This window comes from Neophocaena asiaeorientalis, unplaced genomic scaffold (genome assembly GCF_003031525.2).
Source record: "Neophocaena asiaeorientalis asiaeorientalis breed wild unplaced genomic scaffold, Neophocaena_asiaeorientalis_V1.1 scaffold889, whole genome shotgun sequence".
NCBI classification, from domain to species: Eukaryota; Metazoa; Chordata; class Mammalia; order Artiodactyla; family Phocoenidae; genus Neophocaena; species Neophocaena asiaeorientalis.
In genome coordinates, this window is record NW_020171798.1 from 313,304 (window position 1) to 336,215 (window position 22,912).

General features: G+C 43.4%; 1 protein-coding gene and 1 long non-coding RNA gene across 2 annotated transcripts in view; both read left to right on the top strand.

The window, feature by feature from the left end:
- The window catches only part of FAM107B (family with sequence similarity 107 member B), a 210,020-nt gene extending 205,389 nt beyond the window's left edge, over positions 1–4,631 (top strand). Inside the window, exons 4-5 of the mRNA XM_024738117.1 lie at positions 2,518–2,668; positions 3,638–4,631. Coding sequence (XP_024593885.1) covers positions 2,518–2,668; positions 3,638–3,754 — 268 coding nt within the window. The 3' untranslated portion in view covers positions 3,755–4,631. The remainder of the gene's footprint in view (positions 1–2,517; positions 2,669–3,637) is intronic.
- A 13,693-nt stretch (positions 4,632–18,324) lies between these two features.
- LOC112395115 (uncharacterized) overlaps positions 18,325–22,912 on the top strand; it is a 64,765-nt gene continuing 60,177 nt past the window's right edge. The window contains exons 1-2 of the long non-coding RNA XR_003002304.1: positions 18,325–20,457; positions 20,853–20,974. This is a non-coding gene — a long non-coding RNA (uncharacterized LOC112395115). The remainder of the gene's footprint in view (positions 20,458–20,852; positions 20,975–22,912) is intronic.

Below are 22,912 nucleotides of genomic sequence, written 5' to 3' on the forward strand. Positions count from 1 at the left end.
TTTTTTTTTTTCAAAGAGCGCATATTAATTTTAAAAATCGGCTTGGTCCGCTGTGATAGTCACGAGAAGCAGTTCGGGAATAACTGTTGGTCTTGGGTGGTACCAAGCCCCCAGGTCGTAAGCAGTTGTCAATCATAAAGGGATTGAAAGTTCTTGTTAATTGAATTGATTAAAGAGAATCAACGTTGTCATGCAGAGACTGATACTGTAATTTTTATGAAATTTGGAGCTTATTTCTGTCTTGCTATCTCTGCAGCCTGATCTAGTTTTAGACTCAGAGAGTCACATAGGCAGTGCTTGACTTTTTCCATTCAGCATAGAAAGTTAAGTGAGCTGCTTGATAAAATATTAACGAAATTTGTATGACTTCTTGACTGTTATAAGTGCAGGACATTTATCATATAAGCACCATTTTCCTGAGTTTTGTGTTACTAAATATTTTATCTTACTGCACCACTGTGTAAAATCTTTGAACAGAAAACGCATACCATATATCAGTTAAACCCATTCACGTGTTGTGATAGAATGCCAGTTTAACGCGTCATACATCAGAGTTTGTTCAACAGCTTTTGCGTAAGCCAGAAGCACTTAATAACGGTTGAAGTTAATTTCACCAGTGAATTATAGTTTGAAATTTAAATTATGCAGGTAGCTAAATTCTTAATCCTAAAATTTAAATCCCTTAACTCTGTCTGTACTGTCATCCTGAGACTTTTTAATAGTCATGAAACTGCGTGGGTCTTTACTCAGATTATTTACAAACATTTTCCGGTGCTCAATGACACTTAAGTCTATTGGAGTGAAGTACCATAAACAACTTTTCTTATTACACTGAGTAAGACTTAATTTCCAGAATAGTCTGTCTATACTTCTGTCCTCCTCATACAATCTTAATAACTGTGAAATAACTTGTAAATTGCAAAAATAACTCATCTCTTTTATTTCACTGGAAATATGGCTGAACTTAATATTTCTTTCTGTTTTTTTTTTCTTTTTAATCTATTTATTTATTTATTGATGGCTGCGTTGGGTCTTCGTTGCTGCACGAGGGTTTTCTCTAGTTGTGGCGAGCGGGGGCCACTCTCGTTGCGGTGCACGGGCTTCTCATCACAGTGGCTTCTCTTGTTGCGGAGCATGGGCTCTAGGCACGCGGGCTTCAGTAGCTGTGGCACATGGGCTCAGTAGTTGTGGCTCACGGGCTCTAGAGCGCAGGCTCAGTAGTTGTGGCACGCAGGCTCAATAGTTGTGGCTCGCGGGCTTCAGTAGTTGTGGCTTGCAGGCTCTAGAGAACAGGCTCAGTAGTTGTGGCACACGGGCTTAGTTGCTCCGCGGCATGTGGGATATTCCCGGACCAGGGCTCAAACCCGTGTCCCCTGTATCGGCAGGCGGACTCGCAACCACTGCGCCACCAGGGAAGCCCTTTTTGTATTTTTTTTGTTTGTTTCTTTTTTATTGTCAAAGTTAATAACGAGTTGAGATGACTCAGGGGCTAGTGGAGACTGGCTCAAGAGAGAGGATGGTGAAGAGGGGGAGCCCGGACTAGAGAAATCCTGAGGAATTGGCCGAGGACATGGACCAGGCAAGTCCCAGCTGACCGTTAACATAGACAGAAATTCCACCTGCAAAAATGCCAGTGAACGTCGTCCTTCTCCTGATGTGCCTCAGACATTTCAGATGAGGGTTGCTAGGGAATGGCCCGAGTTTGGGTTTTGTTTTGCCCCATTTGAAGAGATGGCAGCCTGATTGATCTCTCCCCAATGTCGAGGTCCCCTGAAGCCTGACTTCGTGTGTTGACAGCAGTTGAAATGGTTCCAGAGCACTGGGCTGGGATTCGGGATCCAGGTTCTCCAGGGCCATGCCCCCAGCCATGATGGGACCTTGGACGTGCCTTTTAGATGCGCAAGAATCCTCTCCCAAGTCTGAAACGTGAAGGGTTGGAAGAGGTTTCTGGGCCATTTGGTTGTTGAAGTTTCTGTGCTAGCTTCTCTCGAGGCTGCATTTAGTACTTGGGGTCAGGGGCTCGAGCCTGGGAAGCTTCAACATCTTCCTCTCCATGGTGGGTGACCGTCCCACCCACCAAATGAACATGCTGTTTCCCACCTTCCCCACCCAAACCTCCTGCACTTACCTCCCTTGCATGACCTAGCGTCTGGCATACGGTAGGCGCTCAGAGTGATTTTATCGAGCGATGGGTCTTGCTTACTGTTGGAAGGTGCTCTTGCCCTTTCTTTCATGCTCATGGATTTCTGAGGCTCCCAGTGTCGACTGTTAGCTGGTGGTAGGCATCACAGTCACTAGACCCCTCTTCTGTGGTTGACGCCTAAAATTTCTATTCATGAAAGATGCATCCACTAGATTAAAACTTTTAAATGTTGTTAATGCTTTACATATTTTTAATTTAAAAAAATTATTTTTACTAGTTTTAATTAAAAAACATTTTTTTGAAGTGTAGCTGATTGACAGTGCTGCATGCATTTCAGGTGTACAGCAAAGTGATTTGTTAATGCTTTTTCGCAGGGGACTTGCCCCTCAGAATAAGCCAGAGCTACAGAAAGTGATGGAAAAGAGAAAACGGGATCAAGTAATAAAGCAGAAGGAAGAGGAGGCGCAAAAGAAGAAATCTGACTTGGAAATAGAGCTATTCAAACGACAGCAGAAGTTGGAGCAGGTAGGGGTGATTGGGGTGAAAGGTGTCTTTTGGGTTGTTGTCGATTAAGGGGCACAATATATTGATTTGGTACATTTGTATCGCAATATGATTGCCATCGTAGTGCTAACTCACACCTCTGTCGCATCATATAATTATCATTTCTTCTAGTGGTGCGGACAGTTAAGTTCTAGTCTCTTAGCAACTTTCACGTTTATAATCGTTTTGTTGTCGATAATCCCCGTACTGTGTACTAGGTCTCCAGGACTTACTTCTCTGCTAGTTGCGAGTACGTACCCTTAAATAGCATCTTTCGCATTCCCCTAGCTAGTCACCATTTTACCCTCTGCTTTTACGATTTCACTGTTGTTAGATTCCACATGTGAGAGAGATCATACAGTACTTGTCTTTCTCTGACTTATCTTGTCCTGAGAAATAAAGGGTGCTGGAACAAGCAGAATTTCCCAGACACGTCGGATGTAAATGTTTTTATACCATGAAAGGAAAAGCTGAGACAGGTGTCCGCAGATGGACTAAAATACACTCAAGATAAAGGGAAGGATTCTGTTGAGGACCTAGAAGGGATTAGGAGGCAAAGCCAAAACCAGGGAATATCACAGAATGCACAGCCCGGTGCTGGGAGCTCAAGCACTTGAGTGAAGTTCAGCTTCACTTAAGACTGTGGAGCAAGTGCGTGTTGCCCTCGGGTCCTGTTTAAAGTCTTAGCCTTAATCTTTAGGCTCTCGTCATCCCTCGGTATTTCAGCAACAACCATCAGCTGCTGTTCCTATGCAGAATTCTTACCCCAGCACCTAGATCCAGCCACATATGTCAAGATATAAATATATTTAAAGCGGAGACCAGGAGAAACTTCCTTCCGTTGGGAAATGAAGTTGTTAGGGACTTTGGAAAGAGGAACAGCGTTTTTGGAAAGCCTCTCCGTTTGTAAATAATTTGTAAATAATTTTCCTGTTTCTGAATTCTGTTTAGCTTGAACTTGAGAAGCAGAAATTGCGAGAAGAGCAAGAAAATGCCCCAGAGTTTGTGAAGGTTAAAGGCAATCTCAGAAGAACAGGCCAAGAAGTGGCGCAAGCCCAGGAGTCGTAGGTCCAGGCTGCAGAGACCGCGCACCAGCCCAGCGCACACAAAAAGTGTGTGCAGGGCCCTCCCCAGTACTTAACCTCAGGGCCAAAGCCCCTGGAGAGAATCCCAGCCAGCAGAGAACTGTTACTTTGAAAAGAGTTTTGGTTTTGGTTTTCCTACCATCCGGGTTGGATCGGTTACACCTGTGACTGTTGCAGTTCCTATTCGCCAAATGAAGGACGTTGCCCAGCACTTAAGTTGGGATAATGGACCTGTGTGTTCAAAGACTTAAAAAATAACAACAACAAGAAAAAAAGGAAGAGGACACTGGCATAAGTTCCTGAGAGTTGCACTACTTGGTTTTTCTTTCAAGCCAAGTTTAGTGGGGCACAGAGCCTTTTTTCTTTTCAAATGTAAAGAAAATGTGTTTCGTTCTTCCTTTAGTTACCCATTCAGTAATTTAGATCGCGCAGAAATGCGTTTGATCTGTTATATCCACTGTTTGTAAATTCTGTTTTCTTGTCTATTTACACTTTCACCCACGTTAGGCTTAACACCAGAGAATGTTAATATTCATGTTGAACACAGTTCTTACCTTTGTCGGCATTAAGATTCAGAAATAGAGTGAGGAACTTTAAAAATATGGGAACAAAGAGGTACATAAACAAGACTACGTAAACATCTGTCTTGATCTTATTTCCGTTCCTGTTGGTTCCCTGATGCTTCACGGTGACCTTCTACTTCAGGGAAGGTCCATCATATAAATCCATGTCTTGCTTTGATAACTGTTAGGGGGTTGGTTTTGTTTTATTTTGTTGTTAAGTTTCTTGCTCAGCCACGCCTTTTATGTGAAATAATCTCCCACTCCTTCGAGGAATAAAAACTAGTCCGTATAACCCAACCTCAGTGTCAAAAGTAGAGGGTCCAAATCTTTTGGTTTCTCCTGAGAGCAGTATGGGGAAAGCTCCCATGTGGAGCTGTGAAGGAAGAGTTCTCTGGGTGTTTTAATGTGAATCAAATGTAGATTGGTCTCAGGGAGGCCCATTTGGAAGATATATAGCATTTATACATTTTTAATATTATTTGAATCCAACCTTTGAAATTTTCTGATTAATGATCACCTAGCTCTTTGCCCTTTTTTCTTGGGAAGAAAGGCTAGTTCACCACTGCCTTAGTGATGGTGATGCGTTGGTAAGGATGATGTTGTGACTACTGTTGATCTCTCAGGAACAGCTGAGGGGAAGGGGAGGCTGCTCAGTTGGTGCTCTCCAGCTGGCATGCTGTACTCCACGTGTGAACCCTGCGTTACCAACTACAGCCAGATTCTTAACGCGAAATCCCTTTTCTATTGCCGGGATGGGCAGGGGAACGTTCTGCTTGGGGTGGTCTAGAAGAATTTGTGTGGATTCAGTATGTTCTTTGTAGAAACGGTTCAGCTGGTAATTCCTACATTGAAGGCTCTTTTTTTTTTTTTCTTTGCGGTACGCGGGCCTCTCACTGCTGTGGCCTCTCCCGTTGCGGTACGCGGGCCTCTCACTGCTGTGGCCTCTCCCGTTGCGGAGCACAGGCTCTGGACACGCATGCTCAGCGGCCATGGCTCATGGGCCCAGCCGCTCCGCGGCATGTGGGATCTTCCCGGACCGGGGCACGAACCCGTGTCCCCTGCATCGGCAGGCGGACTCTCAACCACTGCGCCACCAGGGAAGCCCCGAAGGCTCTTATAATTTCTTTCAAGAGTCATAGAAAGCTGGATCCCGAGCTTTTGAATCCTTAACAAGCCTATGTAGAAAGTAGCTTTCTATGGGAATTCTGTAGTTTTCATGGTTGGTGATTAGGCTCCTGTTCACCCCTAATGTGGACAGGACAAAAGTAAATGCATAGATAATATACTGCTAGTCATAGAACATGTTGATTACACCTGAAATGGATTATTTCTCTCATCAGCAAGTATTATTTGAATAAAATATGAGGTGCTTAAGGTACATTGTTGCTCTATCATAATTTCCTTTTGAAGGATGGAATGGTAACTATTTTTTTCCATCCTTCTTCCTTTTCAGAGAGGAAAGAACATTAACCGATCATCTTGAAAGTACGTTTCTGATTGTACGTTGACTACAGTTCTGCCCCTGTGCATGTGGACTAGTGATGCCATTTGTAAAATGAAGATTCAGGAGTAGCTCATAGCCTTGAATCCAACCGGATATGTAAGATCTTTAGATTCTGTATCCTTGAAGCAATTCTGCCACTTGATAAAATTCTCAAGGGCCCTAACAGGCTCCTTTATTTAGAAAGACCAATTCTGTTCCTAGAATTTACCTAGAATGCATTCTTCACTGGGAAAAAATAAATTCCAAGAGCGTTTCCCTCCCAGTCTCACTCACAAATTATTTGCAAAATTATTAGTGGTTAGTAGTCCAAGGTTTGGCCAAAAGAAGACTTGTAAATAGTGTCAAGTGATGTCTCCTCACTAAACAGTGGAATGTACAGATAGAGAAGCTCTTTGAAATTGCCAGGTCAGCTCAGCTTATAAGCCTGAGTTTAAAAAGGCGTCATTCTCCCTCCACACTTTAATACTGTACAGTCCAAACCCCTAGGACTCATGAACATCCAAGCAGTTTTGTGCTTTGAGCCAATTTTTGAGAAAAATGGCTCCGTTTTTCCACTCTGCGGTTTTCTTAAAATAGCTTCAGTGTTTTCTAGACTCCGAGTAGTGTTGCTTTCTAAGCTATCACAGTTGACTTTATTCTTCTACTCTGAAAAATTCTGACTTGTTTGAGTGTATATAATATATATAAAGGGAGCCTTAATGGATTTGTTTTCATAATTTAATATTTTTTGTATTTGCTCTTGTATAATTGTTTTTAATGGAAAGTATTACAGAATTGAGGGTGGAATTCTTAGAACCAAAGTTATTCTTAATAAAAATCACCACACGCTTGGACCATGCATCCGTGTTTGGCTGATGTGTTTAAGACGGTTGTGTGGAATTGGAGGGGAGTGGGTGCTGTGTTCAATTCAAGGATTAGAAGGTGGTTCGAGGGTTTCCCTCTGACGGCCTTCCCCCCAAATCAGTTATGTCCTCTTGCCTTGTGTCAGTCAAGGCTGGTGATTTATTCTGTCAAGCAAATTCATGCTAAGGTATTATGCTACACCTTGCTTAGAATATATGGTATTTTAGCAACAGCCATCCGTTCTACAGATCAAAGTATTCTGAATTTTAGGTAGCTTGGTAGGACAGTGGGAGATATATTTTGGGAAGGGCTGTTTTTTAGTGCTTGTGAGCACATATGACATGTCATAAGTATGACCGTGAGATTATTTTGCTTATTCAGCTAAATTAATTTCATCCTCAAAGAAGTCACTTTGGGAAGCCGTACACATGACTGCATTATACTGTTGGTAGAAATAGCTTGGAGAGTGAAGTTTCTATACTTTGTCCTTATTTTCCACCCCCAAATTACTACTCAGCTTAGCCACCCAACTCCTAAGGTCTTTGGACTCTTGAAAAATTAAATCTACTCAGAGCAGTGAAGATTTGCTATGTCTAGGGTTTATACCATGAACTCCAAAGACCAATGAAGAAGGTGGGCTCCAAAAATAATTCGAAGAGTGGCTACATCCTTGGAATAACAAGGCAATTTTCCAAGGTGACAGTTTTGAGGCTGTCAGTCCATTTCATTGGACCACTGTATGTTCCCTACAATAGTAGTCATAGACTTGAAAGAAGACAGAGGTCAATTAATATGTTTGGTAAGACTTAAAATGCTACAGTACAGCTAAAAGAAGTATTAGAATACTACTTCCAGGCTTACATTTACTAGTATAATGAAAAATGAAGTGTTTTATTCTAAGGTTTTAGGGTAAATAAAATCTTTATGAGCTAACCTCACAGTCTCACAATCATAATTTCTACTTTTTTTCCCCAGGTGAGAAAATGCAGTCTGATTATCAATTGGGGATGTTGTGGAACATCTTCCCACTTGCCCTTAGACTTCCCAGCAAGGTGGTAATGCCAACCAGAGTCTGGTATGCCTTATCGATATATAATTAGTAGGATCATACTGGGAATTTTTTCTACTACGAATCATCAAGTGAATTCTTTGAGACGTTTGGTTCTGTATTGTCTTGAACATACTGTTGTGTTCTTCTAAATTTGTTATTTCTATGCTCATGCCTCCTTTTCCACTTGGTTATTATGTGTGACCATTGCTGATGACTACTCTTCTGTGCTATGGTTTCCAGTGTGAGCCAACAAACCCAATTGTCTTATCAGCTGGTGAATGGATAAGCAAAATATGGTATGTCCATGCAGTGGAATATTATACAGCCATGAAAAGGAACATAGTACTTATACATGCTTCAGTATGAACAAACCTCAGAAACATTATGCTAAATGAAAAGAGGCAGACACAAAAGACACATAGTGTACAGTTACATCCATATGCAATGTTCAGAGTAGATAGAACTATAGGGACAGAAAGTGGAATAGTGGTTGCCTAGGGCTGGGGGTGGGTATGGTGAATGACTGCACATGGGCATGAGGTTTCTTTTGGGGGTGATAGAAATGATTTAAAATAAAATTGTGGTGATAGTCATACAACTCTTTAAATATACTAGTAATCATATAAACTTAAATCTATTAATACCTTAAAATGGGTAACTTTTATGGGATGTGAGTTATACCTCAGTCAAGCTTTTAAAAATGTACATATCCTTTGAGTGCACAATTAGAGTTCCAGGAATCTGGCCTTCAGAAGTATTTATCTGCACGAAGATTGTTGTTCAAAGATACTGCAGCATTTCTCATAATTTCTCAACCCAACTATATTTTAGTAGTTTACTAGATGGAGTATAATACATCTGTATTTCTTATTATGGACTATAATGCATATCTTTTAAAATAATAAGGTATTATTATTTTATTTTACAGAAATAAGACTTTGAAGCTATACTATTATATAAAAAAGCAAGCTACAGAACAACACATGTAATATAATCCCATTTACATGAAAAAATTAAAAGTGTATCCATACATCTATATAAATGCTTATGGATAAGACGGGACGTTTACCTATCGTGTAAACAGTGGTCACTTCTGGGGAAGGGAAAGGAATTGGGGTCAGAAATAAAGGGGAGGATTCCTAGTTTAATTTGTGTATTTTTATATTTTTAATAATTTTACACAATTAAAATGGGTTCTTGACCTATCGGTGTTTAAAAGGGCATAAGAAGCAAAGAAAAAGCTTGGGGAAAAAAAATGTGTGCTTCATACAAAATCATCTCTTAAAAATGAAATGATATTCATGTCATAATTATTTATGTGTTGAGCGCATGTATGGTGAAAAATTACAACAGAATGATTTCAACATTTCCAAAAAGCAAAGTAAAAGTGAATCCGTTTTAAGAAACTGTCAAGAATCCAATTATTTTAAGCACACAGATCTGTAATTGAAGCAGAATCAAAGGAAAAGAGGAGCCAGGGAAGGAATAAAGGGAAGCAAGGACTCCAGAATGGCAGTGAGGAACGTATCAATTCTTTGTCGGCCCCCCAGTGATGAACCAGAGACCTAAGCCAGGGCTCCTTGTAAGAGCTCCAGCTGTAGGCTTCACCATGAAAACAACTCTGCCCTTTAAATGTTTCCTCTGCTACTGGAATTTAAGGTAGTGTGGCTACAATATTGGTTTTTCCTACTGTTGTTTTTGTTGGCTGAGGTCAAGGGGACTGGAAACGTGGGGACATGCAGCTTGGTAATGAATTACTGATACCCTGTGCACACAGTACCTTTGGGGAGCTTTAGGTTGGCCTATCACAGTCTTCCTGGGACGTATTCTCTCTTGGATGATAGTGAAACTTCTGTCTACCTTCTCCCTTGCTTCCAGGTGAAGCCTTCATCCTATTACTAAGAATATTTTATTTCTCTTTCGGTTTCTTCTGGATGAAGGAGGGTTACGATTAAAGCTTAGACTCAGCCATAAAAAAAGAATGAAATCATGCCATTTACAGCAACATGGATGGACCTAGATATTTTCATACTAAGTGAAGTAAGTCAGACAGAGAAAGACAAATATTATATGATAACACTTAACACGTAGAATCTAAAACTTAGTACAAATGAATCTATATACAAAACAGAAACAGTCTCACAGATGTAGAAAACAAACTTCTGATTACAAAAGTAGAAGGGGGAGAGGGATAAATTGAGACATGGGGGTAACAGATGCACAGAATCATATATAACATAGATAAACGACAAGGATCTATTGTTTAGCACAGGGAACTATATTCAATATCTTGCAATAAACTATAATGGAAAAGTATAGAAAAAAGATAGCGATATATACATATATACGTGTAACTGAATCACTTTGCTGTGCATCTGAAACTAACAATATTGTACATCAACTATACTTCAATAAAAATAAATAAGTAAAATTTTAAAAAATGATTTAAGCTAGCCAAAAAAAAAAAAAAAAAGATTTTGGCTAGCCAAAAGAGGAGCTAGCCAAGAACTGGAGAAATGCTGGCCTTTTACAAAGGGCTAATAGGTGCTGGGATGGAGGCTGGCTTAGAATAGAATTTACGTCAGAGAATGTAGGGTGCAGCGTCAATTGTCCTGACTTCACTGTTGAAGTGGTAGGTGCGATCACATGGGTGCCACCTTGGTCATTTGCCCACAGTTATTTACTCATTCAAGAGGTTCCAGGAAACCATCACACCTGTGTCAGCCACGTACCAGTGAAGAGGGGGCAACACGATCAAAACATCTACTGCAAACCAGGGGGGGCAAAATCTTACACAGTGAACTGAGAACCAGAGTCGGGTTCATGGATAACCTCTTTAGGGCTGGTAGCCAACCTAGGGCCTTCATGAGGAGAAAATTCACTGTGTAAACTCAAATGAGCGAAGGCAATTTTCTGGTCAAAACTTGTGAATTGGCTTTAATTTGATGAGCTGGTTGTCCCCATTTCTCTTTCCTTCCTTAGTGATTTCAGTGTTTCTCAAAGATGCCAGATCAGTCAACTGAAAGTACTTAACCGAAGATGTTTACAAGATATCTTGCTAGAAGCTGGTTCCAGCCCGTGGGGTGTTTGTAATCTTGTTCAGAGATAAGACATTGCGTAGGATGTAACAAATAATAACAAGCATTAAATTAAATGAAACGCCACAAGAACGCAGAGAAGATAAGACCTATAGTAACAAATTTAGAAAAGAAAAGAAATGCACTAAATCGTGGTTTTACTGCTACGTAGATGCTCTCATAAATGTTCTCTGAAGGGAAGCAGTAGAAAGGAACAGTTCAAGTGATGTTTTAAATGAAATGCGCATCTTACTGATCCTTGATCTTCCTTTTTGCTTCACAGACTCTTCCAGGAATAAGACTGGACAGTTTGAAAACCCAGGTTTTTATGAATATCAGTAATAGGAGAGTGGAGTGTGGCGAGGAGAGCACAGCAAGTACACTCACAGGCCCGCCATGCACAACAGCTCGTAGGGTTGCCAGGTAACGTCTGACATTATTTCCAAAGAACTTCCTGAGGTACTTAAGGTTAGGCTGTGGGTGAGTATATTTTGCTTCCTAGCGTGAACCCTGAAGAACTGTGCAGTTTGCGGTGACATGATTAATACCAAACAAGTGGCAAGCTGTTCCCACGTGCCTGGAGTGGGCACACAGGAATGAATGGCACTCCGGGGAAGCACACAATTCCTCTCCAGGCTGTTTGTCCGTTTTTATCACAGTGCTCAGTGACGGGGCTACAAAATCATGTTCAGTCCCTGTTGTTTTGGGGCTTAAAATCTAATAAGGTGCCAAATATTATTCAAAGAATCACACAAACAGAATGTGACAGCTGTGGTGTGTGCTATGAAGGCCCCCCAAAGAAGCAGGAGACCAGGCAGTGAGGGTGAATCCACAGGTCCATTTGCCCCGACAAATCTAGCCAATTAGAAACTACTAGAAAGACAGAAAGATCGCGCCAAGTCTGAGTAGAACAAGATCGAACGCATGTAATTGCTCTTTCTCTTCCACACTTTATTCTTCGGGCAAGGACATTTAACCCATAATCCAAGACTTGGATGATTCCAAATGTAGGCTGTTTATTTACTCGTACTGATAAGCTATTCATCTTAGAGATAAGTCCCCTCCTCCCTCATTCTCAACACAACTCATTAACTACACCCCCACCCCTTCTCACAGAGTGAAACAGAAAAGACATTTTAAGGCTGATCAAACATTATCCAGCCAGGTGAGTTCTTTTCTGCAAACCTGCAACTTTGAGGCTCTCATGAATCCCCTTGCGGTGTTGGAGGTGATGCCTTTCTTTACCGTATTTTCCCGAATGGCCTGCTTCGTACACAAGATCTCAGGGAATCCGGCCCACATGGTATCGATCCAAGCTGTGCTGGCTTTTTCTGCAGTGCTGCGTCATTTTCCTCTTGTCTTATTTGACCCGTGGTGGCTTTTGGCTCTGGGTATCCAGTGTTGCACCTTCCTGTTCTTTGATGGGGGATGGGCATGGGGACCCAGGGGGAGCCCAGGGAGGGAGCCGTGAGGTGGAGGCGTGGTCAGCCCAGGAATGGAGAGGAGACCCCTTGTTTCCTGAGTCCACCCTCTCCTCTCACAAGGAGTTGTTTATTGAGCACCTGCTGTATGCTAGCCGGCATGAAGGCTGAACGTGAGTAGGGTACAGTCCCCATTCTGAAGCTTATGCCCCTTCGAGGCCCTTCGAGTAAACAAGTGTCCCCAACATGAGAGGAACCTCCCATATGTTGACCTTGACAGACGTGGATACAGAAAATGATGTAGGAGCTGCAAAAGAGCAATTTATGGTTTTCTAAGAGAGTATGAGGGAAGGTCAAATCCAGGTGTCACAAGAAAGTACCACGGTCTTGTCTGTGTCACCATAAAGACACACCTGTAGGCTCACACACACGTTTCTATAAGAGCAAAACGCAGTGATCCAAAGCCATTGGCCAATTCCCGGGCCTCCGTGCTTCCTTTCCCCAGCTTGAAACTAACTGTTGGACTCATTCTCACTGGCTGACAGTACGAACCAGGAGGTATTTGGAGATCTCTGCCTTCAGTAGAAGGTGTGAGTGTGTGTGTGCATGTGTATGTGAGAGATGACATTCACATTGGATGTCGCTTTGGCATTTTGGGGAAACTCGAGTGGGCAACAGAGTGCGGTCAGGAGCCCAGGTTCTTGTTCAAATCTCAGCCCCACCACTTTTCTAGCTTTGCAGTCCTGGGAAAACAAGTTCTGTGGCCTCAGTTTCCTCCTCTGAAAAATGGGCATAATGAACATATCTGCCTCACTGAGTTGTTGCATGAGTTACAGGAGTCGACGCATGTGAAGCCCATAATAAACATTAGCGGCTGTTATGGTTGCTGCCCTGTTCTTTGTGTCTGTCGTCTCCAGCTTGTATTTGTGAGCCCGTGCGGGCTCCGTCAGCAGAGGCCTGTGTGGGCCGGAATGGCTTCAGGACCGTGCTGCTCACAGAACCAACGCCCAGTGCCCGGGCAATCCTGGTACGGGACCCTCTGCCTCGTGGTGTGACTTAAAGCCACAACACCTACCTGCTCCCGAATTCCTCTTCCAAAAGCCTATAGCATTAATCTTTAAAATCCTGACCACAGTTTACCTCCATGAAAGTTCCAACGTGCCGTCACCTGGGGAGAGAGAACAGTTACCCGCTGCTGCCTGGCACAGACACCTCGATGCACCTCAAGCACTGGGAACAGCCAGGACGGTCCCTTTGGGCTGGGGAAGAAAGGAGACAGGCCGGGCCTGAGCAGGGGGGCTTGCGGAAGCCGAGCAGGAACCCCGAGGATCTGGGAGAAGGAGGGCGGTTGTGATGGATGGTGCTGGGGCAAAGGCGTACGGGGCTTGGGGGTTTGTGTTTGGGGCATATTGCTGGTGCATAATAGGTGCTCAATAAATATTTGCCATTGAAAGATGGGGCCTGGAAAGAGGCAGTGTGGGCACTGGCAGGCGTGGGCTGTCTCCAGTGTGCCCAGGGCTGGCCCAGCTCAGCAGACATCAGGGGGCCAGGAAGGGAGGCGCGTGGGAGGGGTCGCCGGCCCATTCTAAGGCCCAGGGACTCCTCTGTCCCTGCTACCCCTTCTCACCACGGAAGGACCCTGATTCAGAGGCTTCTAGGAAGCAAGGCTTCCCTGCGGGGCATCTTCAGTGACAAGGCAAGGCAGCCACGAGAAACGTCTTTGCAAGAGGAAGGTTGGTGACCTCAGGTTTCTGGATTTGATCCTTTCTGCTAGGCTGCTTTAATCTGCAGAATTAAGTGGTCATGAGGCTTAAATAAAATAATAAAAATCAGGCCCTAGCTTAGGGCGCAGTCTCTATAGATACCCCTCACGGAGGGGCCGGTTGCCATCGTTGCTGCCCTCAAAGGCTTAGGGCTCAGTCCCTATAGATACCCTTCACGGAGGGGCCGGTTGCCATCGTTACTGCCCTCAAAGGCTTAGGGCTCAGTCCCTATAGATACCCTTCACGGAGGGGCCGGTTGCCACTGTTGCTGCCCTCAAAGTGGTGCAAGATGCTGGCATCTAGTGTGCATCAGGAGGAGAACTTTAAATTTTTAATTAGAATTGGAATTAATGAATCTACTGTTATTTTTATTATTATTTCCTCTGTAGGCCTTAGAATTCTTTTTCAGAATATTCATCTTCTGTTCTTGATCTTAGGTGAACTAATGTAAATCAAACACGTCCATTTGTTATGCTGGCCTCCTGCACACAGAGTAAACAGTCCTCTCTTCTGGTTCCAGAGCTGCCTCTCCCTGTGGGGCAGTGGACGAGTCCCTGAGCCTCTGGATGTGCTGTGTTTCTTATCCATAAAATGGGTTAACTGGACTTTTCCTGTCCACAACTGAGTGTGAGAAGCCCAATTTCACCCGTTCATTCATTCATCCGGCCAATCCAGGGTGGAGTCCGCTGAGTACCAGCCCGGGACCCCCCTTGAGTAAGGAGGGTGCAGGGCTGCCCTCCGGGAGCCGGTGTTCCAGGGAGGAAATAGATTCACACACAAAATGAACAAACCATGGAACCATTTCTCACGCAGACTCTCTTCCTCCATTCTTTGCTTCCAATCTTTTTCCTTTAATAATACTAAAATTCTTTCCTGACACACAACTCTGAACATCACCGCCTTGCTCAGAAACTGTCTCCCTTGTCAATATAATAGAGTCCCGTTTCTCTCTCCTGGAAGTCTCTCCATCCTGGCCGCTCCATCGGGCTACTTCCAGTGTTTTGAACTCATAGCAGGTGAATTTTGCCAGTTGTCAGGTGTTCCGCTAAGTGCTTTATCTGTTAATCTTCACCACAACCCAAGAGCTACGTCCTATCATCACCCTCTGCTTATCTGTGGGGAAACTGAGGCAGAGAGAGGCCAAGGACCTCACCTGAGGCCACACAGCTAGTAAACAGAGGTCCCTGGAGCTCAGACCCAGGTTCCCTTGATGGCAAAGCCCGTGCCCTTAGCCTCTGTGTCACGCTGCCACCTAGCTTCCTGCTTCTGCAACTCTGCTCTCCCCACATCGGGTGTACTGGCCATCTGGTGAAATCTCACCAATTACTCGTGGTTCAGCTCAAAAATCCTGACCACCAGGCTGCCCCTCACATCCATGGCCCTGCTTGGCTCCCCCCAGCCCTAGAAGCGTCCCTACCTGGGTCAGGCTCTGTCACGCACGATGGAGCTTGTACTCGTTTGCCTCGACACATTACAAGGATCTCATCAACGTCTGCGGTGGCCTGAACTAAACACAGTTTTGCTGAATTGCAGTAAATGAACAGCATGGGAGAAAGTGCCCTGTACACTGTAAAACACCAGAGAAACGAAGTCAGCAGATGCTTTTAACATTTCTTTATAAAATGTAAACCGATATAGAATATGAAACGCTCATTTGTCCCTGAGCATGTCTTGGTTTTGAGTTTAGGCCACTTTCTATTACAATTCAGGATTGCTTCTGCCATTTGAACCAGGGGTCACTACACCGGAAGGTGTTTGCGTTACTGAGAAAGAGACTTGAAACTATCCCTGCGCAGACCTTGCACAAAGGCAAGCTTGACCCTCCTGACAGAACTTTAAGTAGCTTCAGTGCAGTGGCTCCAATTAGGGGAAAATCTCACCAGGTAATGGATGGGACCCTGGCCTAGGATCAGGCACTTGGTTCTGTCTGGGCCTCTGCCCCTCACTGGCTGTACCTTATTAAACTTCTCAGTGGAAAAAGGGAGCTCCCCAAATAAGTTCTGAGGTCTCTTCCAATCCTAGGGTTCTTAGATTCAGATCTTGGCTCTGAAGCCGCATTTCGTGGAGTCATTTAATGGATTTTGGAAAAGCAGTTTCCTTGCCTATAAATTGGAGCTGGCCTAAATTATCAGGAAATTGTGGACATTGCAGAGAAATATGTATGGAAATTGCCCTTGCAATTAAAAATCTAATAAATGGAGGGAAGAAGAAAGGAGCACAGTGTGTTGTCAGAGGTAAGTTTAAAAGGACGGCTCCCCGTGGCAGCCAGTTTTCTCTTTTTAGAAGATGAGTTAAGTACATGAAACCTGGAATATCTTTTTCTTTGGAGTGACAAGCTGAGATTTACATAGTCTGTGACATTAGAAACTACGTCCCTGTTCTGTAAGTAAGATTGTCTTCCCCTTTCTCTGGTTGTCACGTTCTCTCATTTCTGGGCAGATCTGTCTGATCTTCCTGAATAATAGTTCCAGACTCAAAAACTAGCAAGCTTAACACCTTTTGTGGCTGCTACTGAAAATTGCTTTATATGAAATAATTTGGGATCAGGGAGAAAAATATAACATTAAAAAAACCAAAATTTTCTTAAATAATATAATATGCTTTAAAGAAATTAAATAGTGATCAAAAAAAATCTTAAAAGTCCAGGCATAGATAGCCTCAAAGGCAAGTTCTATCAGATAGTTAAATTTTTAACTAAATCAATTTTACACAAACTATTCCTGAGCACAGCAAAAAAGCGAACACTCTCCAACTCAATTTATGAGGTTTCCAAAATCTTGATTAAAAAAAAAGGACAAGTAGGAGACAGGAAAATTACTGGCCAATAACACTTATGATCATCGATGCAAAAATTCTATACAATATATTGGCAAACTAAATCCAGCAACATATTAAAAGGATAATATGTCATAACCAATTTTGTTTATTCCAGGAATGCAAGGCTAGTTTGACTACAAACATTAATTAAAGTAATTTTCTAAATTATCATATAAAGGGAGAAAAATCATAGCCAAGGAAAGGGGATCAGTCTAGGAAGCTTAGCCCTACCAGATATCAAGGCATAGTATAATACTCTAATAGTTAAGATTGTGTGGTATAGATGTAGAAAGAAAAAATTAAACAATGGAACAGAACGTGGTCCAAAACCCAGATCTACACAGATATTATCATTGTGTATACAACACAGGTGACATTGCAAATCTGTGAGGGAAGAACTGACATTTTAATAAATGTTACTGAAATGATGATTTATCCAGATGGGGAAAAAATGGATTCTATATCACACCATACAAAAAAATTAATTCCAGGTGGATTAAAGAACCTAAATATGAAAGCAAAGGTATAAAGCATTTATAAAAGAATATTTTGAGGACTTTCGAATAAAGAAACATTTCTTAAGATAAAAATTGTAAGAAAGATATTAGCAAAGTAATAATTGACAAAGGACTCACATCCAGAATATATAGAGAAAACTTATCAGTTAATAAGACAAAGAACCTAATAGAAAATTGGGTTATAAGATGTCGACAAATATTGCACAAAAGAAGGAAAACTCAATGGCCAAAAAAAGTGTGAAGGATGGTCAGCCTCATTAATAATTATAGAAATGCAAATTAAAGCCATAGTGTAATACCAGTACATTCACACCAGATTTAAAATTTTTAAACAACTGACAATTTCATGTGTTGGAAAGAATGTGGAACAATTAGAACTACTGGGGGTGGGAATAAATATTGCTGCCGCACTTTGGAAAACACCTGTATGGACATTGCATTAGTTTTCTAACGCTGTGTAACAAAAATCACTACAAATATAGCAGCTTAAAATATCACACACTTATTAGTACACAGTTGTATTAGGCCAGAAGTCAGATGGGCTTGACTGGGTTCTCTGCTTAACTCTCACAAGGCCAAAGTCAAGGTGTCAGAATATATATATTCTTTTCCAGATTCTTTTCCCTTACAGGTTATTACAAAGTACTGAGTACAGTCACCTGTGCTATGCGGTAGGTCCTTGTTGGTTATCCATTTTATATACGCTAGTGTGTATATGTTAATCCCATACTCCTCATTTATCCTTCCCCCCTCCCACTTTACCCTTTGGTAACCATAAGTTTGTTTTCTGTCTGTGGGTCTATTTCTGTTTTGTAAATAAGTTCATTTGTATCATTGTTTTAGATTCCACGTATAAGTGATATCATATGATACTTATCTTTGGTTTACTTCGCTTAGTATGATCATCTCTAGGTCCATCTGTGTTGCTGCAAATGGCATGATTTCATTCTTTTTTATAGCTCAATAATATTCCACTGTGTGTATATATACCATGTCTTCTTTACCCATTCATCTTGTAATGGACATTTAGGTTGCTTCCATGTCTTGGCTATTGTAAATAGTGCTGCTATGTACATTGGGGTGCATGTATCTTTTCGAATTAACCTGGATCACGGTTGCATGAGTATTTGCTTTATAAATATTTACAACACAGACATGTTTTATATACTCTTATATAGTATGAAATATCTCACAATCCATTTTTTCAATGGCAACATTTTAATGAAACCTAATGATTGGTGTTGTAAAAAAGCCCTGGTCATCAAGGAAGTGGACACCAGCGTGTCTGGGAAGAAGCAGGAAACCAGGGGCTTTCACAATATGAAGGTCTTGAAAGAAAGGATCTCTCATTTCATCTCCGAGCAGCCTCTCGCTGCCCTGCAATAATATCTTGCCTATCAACCAGCCCTTCCCGGGGGTTCTAGCAACTGCCAATATGCATTGGAGTGAATACAACTTGACTGTTCCGAGGGACAAAGGTGAGATAATTAGGGTGCATTCACATTGCAGCAAAGGAATTTAGATTAGATTTGCTTTACCTGTTAGTTGTTTAAATCAATAGCACTGGCCACCATTGCAATAAATCTGTCGAATGTGTATTGGCCTTACCACGTTTGTCAGTGCAAACCCCAGACCCTGAGGCCTCATCTTCATCTCCTTTTCCTGGCCCCTTATCGGGAAGCTGAGTGAGTACAAGCAACTGTTTGTAGGAAATTTCATTTGGAATTCTCTTAAAAAACCAGATCCCTATAGAAACGGAACAAAGGGAGGTTTTAAGGGGAGGAGAGCTCATGCATAATAAATTATCCTTCACTTTTGCTTTGTAATTTCTTTTGGCCCTAAGCTCTATTTTCATGTCTGCTTTAAATGATGCAGAGATTTGTCTGCCGATGAGGGCTATGGGGGCACTGGAGCGCGAGGCCCTTGAAAAAGCTGGACTCTCCCCTGTTCTTGGAGGAAGAGGCACTTTGGGATGCTCCTACTAGAAATTTGGAAGGAGGGCCTTCAGTGTACAGTTTGGGGAGGTAAAATCCACGCAGCAGTGTCTTAATTCAAGCAGTCTCTTCTATTGATATAAAGGGTTTTACCATTATTTGAACAGGATGGATGTGTTTCTTTGAGAAGAGCACCATGTAAGGGAAGGAATAAATACTGAGTAAGTAAAATTTAAATTTATTCTAACGACAGACTTTATCAGCTCTTTCCCTCCAGACACTGGCCATGCCCCATGTTACTCTGTAGCCCCAGTGCCTGGTGTGGTGCCTGGAGCTGCTGGTGGGCACTCACTGAATCACAGTGAATGAATGCATGAATGAGGTGAACGTTGGGTCCAGCATCCAGGCTTTGATTAGTACTCTTCCCTGACCACACTTTCAGGATCCCTGTATCAAGAGACTTTCCCCCCAGCTTGTTATTCTCTGAATTTTGAATGGAAAAGCAGTCACAGTTTTCTACTGCACCAATCACTAAAGTCATCAGTAACCTGAGGCTGAGTTTCTGGTATTAAGATCTTAAAGACTCAAGACTCTGTTTGCATTTCATTTCATATCTGAAATGAAAAGTTAAGTTGTGCTAACTCGTGTAGAATAGCACATCACATATCTTTTCCCGTAAAATGAGATTATCAAACGAAATGTAAACATAACGGAGGAGCTTAGACGGCCTATCAAGGTAATTTAAAGAGATATCCTGTAGTATTGGGCTCCAAAGCCTTGGATCCCTTCCTTGATGGTTGTCAAAGCCAATTCCTATGTCCTGAGAATGAAAGAAGAGAAGCATCTGTCCACAGAGGTCACTCATCATGTTTCCCAGCCATAAGTTTCTGTGATACAGAACCATAGGAGTAGGAATTTAAGCCAATGTGTAGTTACTGAGAAATAGTTTTTCTTTTTGTTAGGCTGTATATGAAGCTGAGGGATTCTGAAACTGGTCTGTCTGCACTGGCACACAGGCACACAGGTCTGGAGGTCAAGCACAGATGCCCTCCTTAGAAGCACAGAACAAGGGCCTGCTCAGGGTTGTCGCTCTTCTTGGGTTGCCCGAGAAGCTCCCTGGCCCCTCAAACATCAAAGTGCCCAGGAATCGATACCTGTGCTCCCCCTCCCATCAGACCAGGAGCCAAGAGCATCAGTGAGTAAACTTCCTAGAGTGTATAGGAGATGGTCTCTGCTTCCTCCCTCCCTCCCTTCCTTCCCTTCTTTCTTTCTTCCCTCCCTTCTTTCTTCCTTCCTTCCCTTCTTTCTTCCTTCCTTCCTTTTCTTTCTTTCTTTCCTTCCTTCCTTTCTTTCCCTTTCTTTGGTCCTTCCTTCCCTTTCTTTCCTTCCTTCCTTTCTTTCTCTTTCTTTCCTTCCTTTCTTTCTTTCTCTCTCTCCTTTCTTTCTTTCTTTCTTTCTTTCCTTCTCATGCTCTTTTGATTTTTAACACTTGATTCTACAAGCATTTGATAAAAACCCCACCACAGTCTAGAACATCAACACTCATCTTCTGGATGACATGTGCCAGTCAACTGTTCCCCTTTTTACCAGAAAAGAGGCTTCTAGCCCCCAGAGGGGCAGGAACACACAGAGTGAACACGACCATGAAAGTGCGTTCCAAGCTCGAGTGAAGGGCTCCGGAGTGTCGGCTGGAGGAATTCATGGTTTTCTAGGTAAGCAGACATAGCCTCAAATCCTGCTTCATGTACGCATTTCCTCAGCAAATATTTGAATGCGTCCTGTTGGCCAGGTTCTCTTCTAGGCATCCACGGTGTATCAGTAGACAGACAATTTCCCCATTTTCACACAGCTTGCAGACTCGCAGAGGGTGCATGTAAACAGACAATGCAACTAAATTACCGTATTTTGTTGATTTGGGGAAGTACAGAGCTGCACATGAGCTGCTCTGAAGTTAGGAGGCCTTCCTTCTACAATCACGGGCATCTTACAGTTGCTGTTGGCCAGGAAGCTGCCTCTAAGCATTCCTCCTCGCCCCGTCAATGGGCAAACCTGACCACAGCTGTGTAATAGGGGTGGGGCCGGGGCGCAGTTGCTCTCGCGAGACCCCAGAGTGCGGCGGTCGGATGTCCCGTCCCGCCAAAGGCCCGCCTGGCAGCCGTGGTGCTTGCGGCGGAGAGCACGGGGAGAGGCCGGTCCGCAGCCTTTTCCCCGGGGCCCTCCAGGCCTTCCCGCCTCGGGCTAGCGGGTGAGCTGGGGCAGCCGGGGGCAGGCTGGGGACTGTCCCGCAGAGCTCCAGAGCCCTCGCCGCGGCCACCCCCAGGCCTTGAAGCAGCAGGGAGCCTCTCCCCCAGCCCCACCTCTGCGACCTGATGGCGGCGGCGGCGGCGGTCTCCACGGGTCGCGGTCCACGGAGGCCTCAGCAGCTGGAGTATATGGACGCTGCCAGTAAGGTAACAGCTTCAACCAGCTTCAGTCTCTCCATTCACGTTTCAGAAATTGGTCCTAGCGGGTGGCCAGGCGTCAGTGTTAAGTTGCAAGGACATTACACGTCATGACCTCAGGTTCACCTCTGTGTTTGGGGCTCTTCTCAAAGAAGGACAATTGTCGTGAGCTGGGGATTAACCTGATTGGTATTTGCTACAACACGTATTTCTATGGATCCTATACAAACGATTCTCTCCAGTTTAAATGAAAAGCTTGAGGGTCAGCCGGGCCCTGGGTGCCTGGCTCCCTCAGCGATGATGGCTGCGCGGGGTCTGGGGACCTGGCCCTGAGGGTGCCACCAGCTGAGAGCTGCCTCTTCAGCCGGCCTGGGCACTGGAGGGAAGACCCAGACTGGGTGCTGGACGAGCGCTCTGAGGCAGGGTCCCCGGCCCGACCTGAGACCCTCTCCTCTTAGCCAGGACCTGGACCTCGGAGGGGGAAAGTTGAGCCGTGGGACCTTGCCCTTTCTTGTCAGAACGGGAGAATAACATTTGTTTTGGTGGAGGTTTACAGGAACATCGTGACCTGACCGTGACCCGACCTCAAGAACAAAGGCTCTGAAACCAAGAAGTTAGCAACAACTTACCACACCCTTCCCTCACCTTTCCTATAAAAGGGCTTTGCTGAAAGCTTTCGGGGAGTTGGGGGTTTTTAACGCATGAGCCACTTGTCGCCTTGCATGGCCCTGCATTAAACCTTTCTCTGCTCCAAACTCTGACAGTTTGGTATTGTTTGGCCTCCCCGTGCGTGGGGCATATGGACTTGTGTTTGATAACAGCTGTTCGTAATATTGTTGCTACTTCAGTCTGGTCATGCACGTTGTTGGTACTCTATGCATAGGATTTTATTTGCTACTTAAAATGTCTTTAGAAAGATTCTATGGTGATTCGGCATTGAAACAAAAAGTTATGTACACAAAAAGTCACGGGAGCCAAGAAGCAAATATTCATTCTTGGAAGAATGACCGCAATTCCGTATTTTCTTATAAACAACCAGCAGTGTTTTGACACCTTAAGAAAGGAAGATACCTCGAAGTAGATGTAGCCATATCATGTTTTATTAGCGAGCTGTACTTGCAAATGGATTGCCTATCACATGCCAAGGATTTTGACCAGAGGCTGAAGACATCGCTTAAAACTTCTGAATTACACAAAGAAACCTGAGCA